We start from the raw sequence: 13,409 nt of genomic DNA on the forward strand, positions 1-13,409 counted from the left end.
AGAAAGACACATCGAGTGGCTGCCACCCACATGACCCCAACTGGGGCCAGGGACAAACTGCAACCAAGGTGCGTGCCCTTAGCGGGAACCAAACCCGAGACTCTCTGGTCCCTGGGCCAACGCTCTAACCGCTGAACCAAACTGGCCGGGTTGCTTTTTATGTTTAAAACAAAATATGAATTTATTTTTAAAGACTAGCATATACACTGATTAGTCCTAGTATTGACTGGATATGTTCTAACTTTTGTTATTAGATAACTAAGTAAGACGTCTGGAGTTTTTTTTTTTCTTTTGTCATTAAGAGAAAAATGAAAAATTACAATGGAAAATTACAAAGGTTGTATTTTATTTTATTGAGGTAAAATTGATATACAACATTAATTAAGGTGTACAACATAATGATTCAATATTTGTATATATTGCAAATTGATCACAATAAGTCTAGTCACAGTAAGTCTAGTTAACATCTGTCACAGCACATAGTTACAGAATTTTTTTGTGTGCCAAGAACTTAAGATTTACTCTTATAACTGGAAGTTTATACTTTTGACTCCATTCACCCATATACCCCTTCCTTAACCCCTCCTCCCCTCTCCCCCTCCCCCCTGCCTGCTGCACCCTGCCTCTGGCAGCCACTAATCTGTGAGCTTGGTTTTTGGCTTAACATGTTTTTTATATTCTACATACAGTAAAACCTCGATATAACAGACCAATTTGTGTGGGGGTGCGGCGGTCCCCGGTAAAGCCAAAAGTCTTATATAATAATGTAGGTTTTCCAAATGCGTAGTTAAAAAGTTGACAAATTTATTAGTTTACCTGTTTTTACTTATGTGGACACATTTGTGTAATTAAAATTAAATATGTATGGAAAGTTTAATTTCACAGGAAAGTTTTTTATATGTGTTACAGTAATTACAGTCATAAATTTGTGCCATTCACTTGTCACTGAAAGTAAACAAATGCACGCACCTGGGGCTGGCTTAGCCCACGTCGGGAGATCCACTGGCACACATTAAAACTACTGCAGAAAGTCAGGCCACCGACAACAGAACCGATTACCGAGTTCAGTGTTGTGTGATCATGTGCTACTCATTTGCCAGACTGTGTATGAGCGGTGATTCTTGGATTTAAATATGTAGACTATAATTGTAGACATGTAATATTTATTTATGTCTGTGAAATTACTACAGTGTTTTTTCCAACATATGGCCTACTTGCTAAAATTGGTTAAAAATAACAGTGAATTAATAACAAAAAAATTACTTGTTAACTTAATTATAAGCAAATCTTGGTTAAAAGCATTTTAAAATTAACAGGGTGTTACTTTTCATATTTAAATTTGAAGTTTGTTAAATGGAGGTCTGCAAAATTGAGGGTTTATTGTATAAGTGATATCATAGGCATTGGTCTTGGTTTGTCTTAGCATAATGCCCTCAGGGGTTCATTCATGTTGTTACTAATGTCAAGAATTCATTCTTGTATATGGTTGAATAATATTTCATTATATATGTGCATACATATTTATGAAACATTACATTTTATCTATCCATCGATCCATTGATGGACACAAGTTATTTCTATGTCTTGGCTATTGTAAATAATGCTGCAATGAACATGGGGTGCATATGTCTTTTCCAGTTAGTGTGTTTGTTTTTTTCGGATCTAGACCCAGAAGTGGAATTGCTGGATTATATGGTAGTTCTGTTTATATTTTTTGAGGAAACTCCATATTGTTTTCCATAGTGGCTGCACCAGTTTACAATTCCCACCAACAGTGCACAAGAGTTCAAACATAGATTTTAATAATTGATATTCAAGGTAAGAATAATATTATGAATATTTAGAAGATATTAAAATACTAATAATTTTGGGAAGCCTTTCTACATAATTTTGGATTAAGATTTTGTGGAAAGAGGTTTTTGTAAAAGAAACAGAACATTAGGATACGTTGATACATTCATAGACTATATGCCAAAATGTTAAAATTTATTTTAATGTACAATTTGATATTTTGTGGTTTGGAAAGTATAACCTTAAGAACAGTGTAGCAGAAACATATATACAGGTTTTGTGTTGATTTCCAGTTTCTCACAGGGTGTTGAAAGTGTGTTGCTGTTTTGAGGAGTATTGTTTTGTGCTTTAAAATGATTACATCTTTTTCAGACTGCACAATTTAAAAATGTCTCAAAAAATTTTGTTTCTGTATTACGGACATTTAAATAAGCATCAAGTATTTGAAGTAGTTTTAATTTTTTTTTTTACACGACTGCTGTTGTGCATTATTTAATTCTCTTTTCAGTGAGGCAAAACCTGTGTTTCTAAGATTAGAAGTGCTTATGAATACTAATGCTAAGAAGTGGGAATTACTTCTGCATTGTGTGGTGGTATTTTTATGTAGGTGGTGTTTTTAGAAGTGCATAGTGGTCTTCCCTTAAGAATTTTAAGAAGGATGAAGGAGTGTATCTTCTTTGGACTCTTGTAGTTTTATAAAGGGTTAATGCTGGAAAGAAACTTCTTTCAACCTATAACATTAATCTAGACATGACTGAAATGCTACTTATTTAGGAATAAAATTCCATATCTGGGTTATTTCATTTCTCTAATACATGTATATGGAATTTAGTTTCTGGTATTTCAAAGAAGGCATTATTCCCTCACTAAAGGTAAATGTGTTTTCTGATAATCTGTCTGCAGACATCTTTCTGCCTAGTTTGTACTAATTCAGTGTTCTAGGACAATAGATACCTAATTATTTTAAGAGAATTTAACCAGCAGATTAGAATGATCTGGTTGTTTGAGCTACTTATTAGATAATAATAAAATAACTCTCTTAATTATCTTGATTATTTGTGTTATTCAATATAATAAAAGCACTAATAAAATTTTAATTTAGAACACAACAGTGAAATTAAAAACTTAAGATTTAATATTTTGCATGAAGTGTTTATCTTAGAAGTAGAATAAAGGATAGTGTCATTTTGGGGCTCCAAGAGAATAGTCTGGTTTTTTTTTTTTTTTTATCCTCACCTGAGGACATTTTCCCATTTTTTGTTCAGGTAGAGTGAGAGGGAGAGAGAGGAACAGAGAGAGAGAGAGAAACATCGACGTGAAAGGAACACATCGAGTGGCTGCCACCCGCACAACCGACCAGGGCCGGGGACAAACTGCAACCGAGGTACGTGCCCTTAGCGGGAACCGAACCCGGGTCTCTCAGGACCGCAGGCCGACGCTCTAACCACTGAGCCAAACCGGCCAGGGCAAATAGTCTGGTTTTATGTTACCAATTCAGAGGAATAAACCTAGTCTGGTGGGGGGTATGGACCTTCTTCAGAATTCTGTAATAATCAATCCTGTATTTTTATTAACATAGTTGAAAAGTTGCTGGAGACATAACTGTGCAATAGTCTACATGGATTTTAGTCATTAATATAATATCCATTCATGGCTTCCTAAATATATGTAAGAAAAAAAATGTTGCCCACATATAAACCTAGTTATGGTGATTAAATTGGTGGGGAAAACACTACTTTATCTTTTAAAATTGTCAGTGAAGGGTTTTGAATCTTATGTTTGTTTCACTAGCAGACTGAGTAAAAGAATATACAAAAATTTATTTTGTTTCTTTGCTTTTGTCATTCCCTACTAGTATGTAGATTTAACAGCAAGGGTCTCTGAATATATAGGTACATCTCAATTTACATAAGACTTATTATATAAATTTGTATGCAAGCCAGAATATTAGAAATGACATCATTTTTAAATCTGCATGTTAATGAAAGAAATGCTATAGGAATCCTTTTGTTGAACAAACAAAGCGTCCCAAATTGATATTACTGATACTTTTTATTTTTAATATCAACTGAATTTGCCTAATGGCATGGTTACATGAAAACTATAGGAAAGATGATATACAGACTTTGTGCTATCTTCATTTGTTTAGAATAAAAAATTACAGGCAAGTTATCCTACATACAGTGACCTTTTAAGTAATTGTACCTGTCATATTTTGTTTAGCTTATATTGATTTCACTGTCTCCTAATCATATTATTTTTAAAATTTTATTTATTTTTGTTACAGATGTTTCTCCTTTTCCCCCCATTGACACCCTCCTCCCCCTCCCTCCCCGCCCTGTCCCCAGCTTTATTGTCCATGTCCATTGGTCATGCACACATGAATATAAGTTCTGTGATTTATCCCCCCGCCCCCCTGTCTGGGGATTGTCGGTCTGTACCCTACTTCCACGTCTCTGGTACTGCCCTGTTCTTCAGACTGTGTTCATTATATTCCACAAATAAGTGAGATCATGTGATACTTGTCTTTCTCTGGCTTGTTTCACTTGGGACTAATTGTATTATTTTAAGTGGTACATACAGTAAGGGCACAATGAAAAAGATCTTGTGAAGTCTTTGTGTGGCAAAAAACAGTATGAAAAAATTTCAGCAATTTATTAAAATTATCTCATTATTAAATTTGTTAAATAAAATTATTCTCAAAGAAAAATTCCTCTCAAAATCTCCAAAAATGGCATATATGCCCTCAGTCATTGTATAGATAAAAAACTTGTGTTTTAAATGTCTAAAACAGTTTTATGAGTATATGAATTGTAAACAGCATGAAAGACTTAAATTATTTTTAATTCTGTTTTTAATTCCTCAGAAGTTTAGGAAAGGTAGTGAGAATTTAAACCAAATTTTAGTTTACTGGTATTGAGTTGATCTTTTCATATTATATTAAATTACCACAACATAGAATAGAATACCCTAGAATGAAGGGATAATAATCCATAAGGAAGTGTATTTTTTGGTAACAAAGTCTTACTTATAACTTTCAGATTTGGGAAGAATGTTATCAAATTACTGTGATTTTTATTTTAGTGCATTTCTTTTACATCTTTTATTTATGAATTTGAAGTGTAACAGCTAACTTAGATAAATAAAAATTTTTTAAAGGAAATGTTTCTTGTTACTCTATTGAGGATAGTGTTGTTATTTTAGTGATTCCCTATGAGTTGTTAATCCACATTAGATGTTCCTGAATCAAGAAACCCGCTTCTCTATAATGAAATAAATGGCATTAGTTTGTAGTTAGTATAATTAATGATAGATTTTACATGTTTTCTGGGATAATTTTAAGTTTTTTGGTAACTGGTATATTGAAAAAGGAGATAACAGAATACCAATGTTTACATTAAAGGTGAAGATTCTTATCCTTTCTATGTCCTACAGGTTATGCTATTAAAAATTGAAGAATATTTGGAAAATAAAATTTAGACTACTTTGTGGAGTAATAAAAAAGCTGGAATGGGTGAATCCTTAGCAGGGCACATCAGACATTTGGATATGGCTAAAATCATATCTGATTTTTATGTTTTTCCTTTGTGTCTATAGTGTGAATATTTTAGTTTTGTTCTCTATAAATCTGAATCCTCAAAGTAGCAGGCTATGGATCTGTCCCTGAAGTAGAAAGATAAATTGAAAGATGGTGACCTTTTCCAGTACCCTGTTTTCTCTGTTTATAGATTCTCTTGAATATCAATATAAATTACCTGAGTTGTCTTGAATAACCTCTTGAATCAGTTTTTCCAAGTATGTAGTTACTGGTGAAGGGTATAATTTAAAATGCTTTTTTTTCTTGTGATTAACTTAAAAAAAATTTTTTTTCTTTATTGGTTTTAGAGAGAGAGGGGAAGAGGGAGAGAGAGAGAGAAACATCAGTGAGCAAGAACATCAATTGGCCGCCTCCTGCATGACCCCCCCCAACCCCCACCCCCGCTGGGAATTTGGCCCACAACCTGGGCCAGTGCCCTGACTGGAAATCAAGCTGGTGGCCTCTTGGTGCATGGGTCAACGCTCAACCACTGAGCCACACAGGCTGGGCTCTTGTGATCAACTTTTTACCACGATAATCTTAAATATTTGCTTTTACCTTTTCTCTGATTCTTCCAAAATTTACTCTTCATCATTATCATAGGTAACTTTTCTGAGTGGACAAATGACCTGTCATTTACCAGGATGATATAAGGATAGACAAAATTTTATTTTCTGCCTTGGAAACTTTATAACATCTAAATTTGTAGTAATTGAGATGAGTATAATGGGTAAAGTACAAAATAGACATGGATTGTTTTATAAATGACAACTCCCAAACAAAATTTCAGTGCATATTACTGTATTTCATGTCTATTTAGCTCTCTTCTTGACATTTTTCTTTTTACTAAAATCACTTTATGATGTTATTGTCTAGAATATATACACAATGCAGTTTTTTGTATTTAAAGCTGTTTTTCTAGAGATGGCACTTTTCTATATAGATTTTTGTTTTTTCTGGTGTACTTTTCTAAGAGATATTTTGAAAATACCAGCTTTCTATTGTTTCAAATTGTCCTATGTATATATTTTTTATTTTTTATTGATAATAGTAAAAATAGAGCTTATGTATTCTTGTAAGTATTCTCATTTGCAAATACAAATTTTTATTTTGGTGTGTAGAGAAAAAGCTGCTTTTTTTCCTTAGATAGGGTCTCCTAAAATGCAAATTCCCTTCTGCAACTCTTGAGGTTGCCTTTTTTCTTAATCCCTAAAGCCCACACCTCATTCAGCTGCTCCTCTTCTCCTCACTTAGCCACACACACAGTCCTTCTTAGACACTTTGACTAGGTAAGTGCTAAGAACTCTTGAGGTAAACTTTTCAAAAAATTTCACTGTCTGGATTGAGGCTGTGTGTGATTTCCACCCTCTCCACCATCTCTTGATGATGTAGATAATGACATTGGGCCTTGGTCCTTTAATGACTGGTATGACAGAGCCTGTGTAGGGTCTTTTGGCAGCAGCAAGATAGATTTTTCCTCTCCTAGTGAGGGTTTTGGGGAGGTTGGCTGTAGTAGGGAGGAGAGAAGGAATTTTCTCTGGGCTTTATTGTATGTTACTATGCCAGAGAAATGGGAGTTGAAGGGGGAAACCATGTATTGGTTCATTACCCCACTTTTTTGGGGGGCCTAAGATTTAGCAATAGAGAGAAGAGGAAGAGTGACATTTTCAAGTACCTCGGGGATACTAGAGGAATCCTGCTTCCTAGATCTAATTAGAATTCATATGGGGAGACTGACAGCACTTGTATTAGTGGAAGGGCTCTGTAGGCAAGGGTGACGCTAAATATAAAATAATGCAAATAACCTCTATTTGGCTTTGAGTCACTTTTATATGAATAAATCCAAGCTGACATTTCATTTGAAACAAAAATAAAAATAGGAAAGCCACATTTGTGATGATCTCAATTAATTCCAGCAAAGCATTTGCTTAACAAGTTGGGTTAATTTATGACTAATATAATGTACCAGCTCAGGCAGTGAAGTTTTTCTTTTACTTTTTCTTTTTTTTTTTTATCACCTGAGGACATTTTTTCAATATTTTGTTGAAATAGAGTGGGAGGGAGGGAGAGAGAGAGAAACATCGACGTGAAAGAGACACATCAAATGGCTGCCACCCGCACGACCCAACCAGGGCCGAGGACAAACTGCAACCGAGGTACATGCCCTTAGCGGGAACTGAACCCGGGTTTCTCCGAACCGCAGGCTGATGCTCTAACTGCTGAGCCAAACCGGTAAGGGCGTGAAGTTTTTCTTAAAGCTTTCTTGCATGAATGCCTTATATAGCAGAGTTTACATACAAAGATAAGCAAACAAATAATGAAGTAAGGGAGGTGCTAATTATAATGGAAAGGTGGGGCAATGGACCAACATTTGAACTCCTATTGAGTTCTGTGTTATGTTTTCTTTGACCCTCACCATAACCTTGTGAAGAAACTGAGTCATACAGCCAGGAAATAGCAGGCAGGACTTCAAATTATGTGTTTGCTGCCAAAAATCTGTGTATACTTCTATGCTGCTCCCAGTTTCATCCTGTATATCCCTCATTCCCTCAACTGGGAGAACAGCTGTAATCTATTCTGATTACACCTAACTAGGATTTATATATTTTTTCTAGTTCATTTCTTTATAGGGTTCAAATTTCTTATCTGTAAAAACAAGCAGTAGATTATATTCCCTGTATAGTTTCAAAATTCTGTGCTTTTGATTCTCAAATTTGAAAAGATGGGTTTGTCAGGGATAACTGTAATAAAGGATGTTAGGTTTTATTTTGCTTTTGTGTGTGTGTGTCTTTGTGATTCAGATTGTTTCCATGAGATTAAGGGAACATATTTGAAAGAAAACTAATTCATGAAATTAAATATTTGATGACAATAATACAGAAGGTTTAAGGTCATAAAAGGGTAAACCTCACAGTCAGGAATGTGTGATGACACAGATACATCTGCATTTTGGTATTTGAAAAGTTAGAACCTATTTATAGGCTAGGAGGTCAGCGAGAGGGTACAAACCTATTTCTAGCATAAAGTGGATGAGTTGATGTTCTTAAATAAAAAAAGTAGCCGGTGGATTGCTCAACCTTTAATTTTGCTTGCCTTGTGATGAGCAGCAACATTTCAGAATATCAGGAGGAAAAATAGGACTTGGCTTAACCACAGACCAAACAGTTCTTAACTAAGTGTGTTAAATTTACCTTTATAGAGAGATGCTTTTGTAGAAAAACTAGTGAGTGCGTTGTTGTAAATTTTTGTTTGAAGATTGTGACAGATCAATTAGCTGATAGGAGAATGTGGAATTTGAATAACATGGAATGTTCTTATATTAATGACAACTTTAAATTGGAAATGTTTCCATGTATAACTGTTTGAAGTGACTATTTGGATGTTTTGGAAAGTCAGAATCTTAGTAGCAATGCTTTTGTTTTAACAGCATAGAGGCGTACTCAAGTGAGAGGAAGGACAGAATATCCATGTTTATTCCATCCTGTAACGAATTGAGAAGTGTCTTATTGGAAGCATAGATTGCTGTGTCTTATGTTAATGGCTTCCTAGCTCCTTCTCAGTGCTTTGCTTTTTTTTTCTTTCTTTCTATAAGAGATACCTTTTTAATTTATTTTTAAATGATGCTTTTATTTATTTTTAAATGATACTTTTTTAAAAATCCTCACCCGAGGATATTTCTCCATTGATTCTCCACAGAGTGGGAGGGAGGGGGAAAGAGAAAGAAAGAAAGAAACATCTATGTGAGAGAAACACATCGATTGGTTGTCTCCTATAGGACCCTGATCAGGGCCGGGTATGGAACCTGCAACTGAGGTACATGCCCTTGACCGGGAATCAAACCTGAAACCCTTTGGTCCTTGGGCTGACGCTCTAACCACTGACCCAAACCAACTAGGGCAAGAGAGATAGTTCTTTTAAAAGGCGCATAATATAACTGTAAGATCTTACATGTTTCCTAATTCTGCTATGCAGCGAGTCACGTTTTAAAAGAATATTACAAATTGTCACCATCAGTTCGCTAATACTCATTTTAGTGGTTTAAAGTCTAAACCCTGATGTTAAGTGCATCAAACATCTCTTAGTTAATCTTGATTTGCTAATGATAAGTGTAAAATGACCTTGGAATACAAGATCCTTAATTGTGGTTTTCTGTTGAAGAAAGTTGGAAAGGCAACTACTTTTTTACTTTGTTAAAGTTTGTATAGTATTGACTTGTCATCATTTGACTATCCTAGAAATGAAGAAAATGACAGTGATAATTTGTTTTAACTGTTAAGTGTAATTAAAATATGAAAATATTACTGTCTTTGTTTATGATGAATACTAAATTTAAGCTAAGCTATAAGGTGTGCTGTTTGGAAATGTGGAAGATGCAAGAATGAAGCCAGATAACAACTTTATGCTTGTATTTCCTACTGATGAAGACTTTCAGACAAGTTATTTCCATGGGTAGGTGATATCACTCTGCATGTACACATACACTTTAATACTTTTTTGCATGATTATACATGTAGAAGTGGTACAATTTTGACTTGACTCTTGACCTGTTGTCTCAATTTAATGATTGTGGTGGGGGATTGGGGCAGGTAGCTGTGAATGGTATTAGTGATACACATTTTAAAGTAACTAATTTTTTGTAAATACAAAACACTTAAAAAATAAAGCCCTTTTAAAAATAGAACATTTGGTCAAATAGTCAATATTGTACTTGACCTTTGTATTTTCTGCACTCAAGTAATCATTTTGAACTCTGACGAGAACTCCATAAATGATACAGCTTTCTTTTCTTTTTTAGAAAAGAAAAACCTCAAACATGAGTCAACTTTTTTGCTATTTGAACTAAAATCCATTGCCAACCGATACTGAGGCCACACTGTTGAATTTTATGAACTTGATTTACCCTTTTGGGGGAATTAGAAATTATTTTTAAGTAGTGAAAAATTGTTATGATCATCAGAATTTCATATTGTGACATGTCTGTTCTTTATACAGTGGCACTTAACAACTCATTTGCCTTTATGTTTGGTCATTTTTTTTTTTAATGTTGCTACATAAACCTGTGGTTTGGGAACTTAGTTTTAACAGATAAATATCCCATGTGTTCCATGTTTTGTTCAGTGACAGTTTACACAATGGATGTTTATATCAAAAGGGTAATCTTTCATTGTGTTTTAGTTTAATGATGAATTGGCATATGTATTCCTTTATAGTCAAAAGTCTCATAAAATAGATGTGTTTAATGTTAATTTGTAGGGTGATATTAAAAGTTCTTTATGGAAATAAATGATTTACCTGCACTTCATAAATAGTTGTGGGGGGTAGGGAACAACATTCTGTTATTTTTGCTTTCTTCTAAATTGGAGGTAGTAGTAAGTGATGTGTTTCATACTTGAATGAAAAATTTGCTTTTTGCTGTTATATTAGAAAAAAGTAATATTAGCATTTTAAAGCATGTGTCTATTCTACAAGCATGATACTGAGTTATTTTAGCATGAATTGTTGACATGTAATTACTTTGGAATTTAGCTGCCTTTTTTTTTTTCAGCTAGTTAGGGTGATTTGGAGGTAGAAGGCATCTCTTATTTTTCCAGTAAGAACTTTAATATCTTCCTCTAAAATAGCCCATAAGATTGCATATAATTTCCTTGGGGTGTGAGCTGGTTGTCTTTTTCAGGGAAAGGAAAATATAAGTATCCCTCACAAGACATCCAAAGCAAAATTCTGAAGATGGATTTTGTATTGTCTTTTTGTATAATGTTGTAAAATGTGTAACATCCCCGATATCATAAAATGACTTCCCTCGAAAAAAGTCAATCAGGTGGTGCTCTTAGTGTTAAATCTTATTTCTTTAGGAAGTAGGAAAATACATATTTTCTTTGAGCCTACTAAGGAATTTTAGTATTAGCTACTAAGAGAATGAACTATACCCATTTTCTTAAAAAATATAAATTGAGTTTTAATAGTTTGCATCTGTTTTTTTCTTTAAAAATAAGTTTCACTTTCTCTGTGGAATCTTCCCTTTTTTCTTAATCTATTGCTCTTTAAGAGTATGATGTCAGTTCAGTGTAATATTGTTCAGTATAGTCTTGTCTGTGTTCTTCATAACACTCCTTTTCCTCCTTCCCAAATGTGTCCCTCATCTTTGTAAGCTTGGGTTATCTTTTTCACTTTCACATCATGTACAAAATATTAGTGTATAAAGTTCATAGCTTTTCTGATCAGCTAGAGTAATAAGATAAAGGCAATTGGTGTTTAGAGGGCTCTTAGTTTCAGAAGTATTTTCACCCCACAAGTTAGATACAAGTATACATTTTCTTTCCTCCCTAGATGGACCTCCAGTTGTAGCTTATTATGATATGTCTGACACCAGCTCTGACCCAGAAGTGGTAAATGTGGACACTTTATTGGCGGCTGCAGTAGTTCAAGAGCACAGTAATTCTGTAGGAGGCCAGGACACAGGAGCTACCTGGAGGACCAGCGGGCTTCTAGAGGAGCTGAATGCGGAGGCAGGTTGGTCTCCCTCTCCTTCCCCTGCTCTAATAATGTAATGTGCATGTGTCCTGGCAACTGTGTTTCTCAGTGGGCCCTGCAAACCAGAGGCTTCTAGAAGACAGGTGATTGTGACCATCCAAGGTGCCATTTATAACGGACTAAAGAGGAGATTTGGGTAACGTGTCATTTATCTTTCCTAATCAGGAAGAAACAAAAATGACAATAGACAATAATTGTAGGCAGAGATAGATTTTAGTACGCATATTGAGTTAAAAATGCCTGACATGTAAAAACCACTCAGATGACCTAATGCTCTCCCACAACCCCCTTTTCCCATTTTATCCCCATTTAGTGGTTTCACTCACTTAGCTGCACAGCAGCCTTGCAGCTTGGGGAGGGGGCTGTTCTATATAGTGCTGCACTGTTTCTTCCACCGCTTGGTGTGAAATGTTCCTATTATTTCTTCTACTGTACTCATATTTGTCTTTTATAACCATTTTCTTTCACTTTCTACCTCTGTTATCTCAGGAAAATCTCTCCCCCGTCTTGTATTACCCATCTTGGTCCTGTGATGATTCTTAAGAGTGATATTTATTCACTAAAAATCCTATTGCTATTACCTTTGAAACCTTGCACAGGTACCTCCAGATTTCCTTCAATATGTTTCTCAAAACTCTTTCAACATTATTATTTAAACTTTTTTCTAAAAGTACTAATACTTAAGCTTAAGAAAGAAGCAGGAGGCTGTTGACAGACTGTTTATGTAGTGTGTATTTTTCTTTCATGTTATAGAGAGTTTTCTAGTTAAATTATAAATTGCTTTGGCTTTTATGAGCGAATCTAGTAACTTAATTACTACCTAAAATGTTTATGAGAAATGAGTTTTGTATTACACAAGTAATGGGTTTTAGTTTAGAATTCTTAATATTGAAATTGTTAGGAAATAAAAAAGAAAAGAAAATTCCATAGATCATTGTCCTTAATTCTTCCTTTCAAACTTTTTGATGGAAGTGAATAAAAATCTCTTATTGTTGAGCTTCCGATTGTTTTGTTTTGATTAATTTTGGAGCAGAGCAGGACCTGGACTTAGTTTTAACTGCTAACTGCTTATTTGACCTTAGACAAACCGTTATTCCTCTGGACTGCAATTTTTATATGTATAAATACTTGCTTTGCCCAACAAAGGTCTTTTAAGGATTTATTAATATGTACAAGTATTTTTAAAAGAATTAAATATTAATACTTTATATCAAAGGAGAATTGTTTGACCACATTTTCTGCAATATGTGTTTCAAGTTTTATAATTTGTTCTGTATGTTGGGTAGTTTATCTTCATTTTTTGTCCATCAACAATTAAGTGGTTCATTCTACTTCAGTTTTATTTCCATGTTTTCTTAGCCTTGCCAGTAAGTAGACCATTCCTTATTCTAAATTCTTGAGAAAAGCATGGACAATTGCTTTTTTTTTTTGCTTTTCATATAGAGAATTTTAATATTAGTTTGAGCCATATGAAGTTGTTCATATTTGACTTTTCACCTACAACAAAGCC

General features: G+C 34.2%; 1 protein-coding gene across 5 annotated transcripts in view; it reads left to right on the plus strand.

Annotated features, from left to right (window-relative positions):
- Nucleotides 1-13,409, plus strand: part of CUNH18orf25 (chromosome unknown C18orf25 homolog) — an 83,701-nt gene that overhangs the window by 37,803 nt on the left and 32,489 nt on the right. For 3 of the 5 annotated variants that reach the window (XM_036244265.1, XM_036244264.1, XM_036244266.1), the window contains exon 3: nucleotides 11,696-11,878. The exons of the other annotated variants lie outside the window; for them this stretch is intronic. In XM_036244265.1, coding sequence (XP_036100158.1) covers nucleotides 11,696-11,878 — 183 coding nt within the window. The remainder of the gene's footprint in view (nucleotides 1-11,695; nucleotides 11,879-13,409) is intronic. 5 annotated transcript variants of the gene reach the window in all.

Source organism: Molossus molossus, unplaced genomic scaffold, assembly GCF_014108415.1.
Source record: "Molossus molossus isolate mMolMol1 unplaced genomic scaffold, mMolMol1.p scaffold_m16_p_6, whole genome shotgun sequence".
Classification (NCBI taxonomy): Eukaryota; Metazoa; Chordata; class Mammalia; order Chiroptera; family Molossidae; genus Molossus; species Molossus molossus.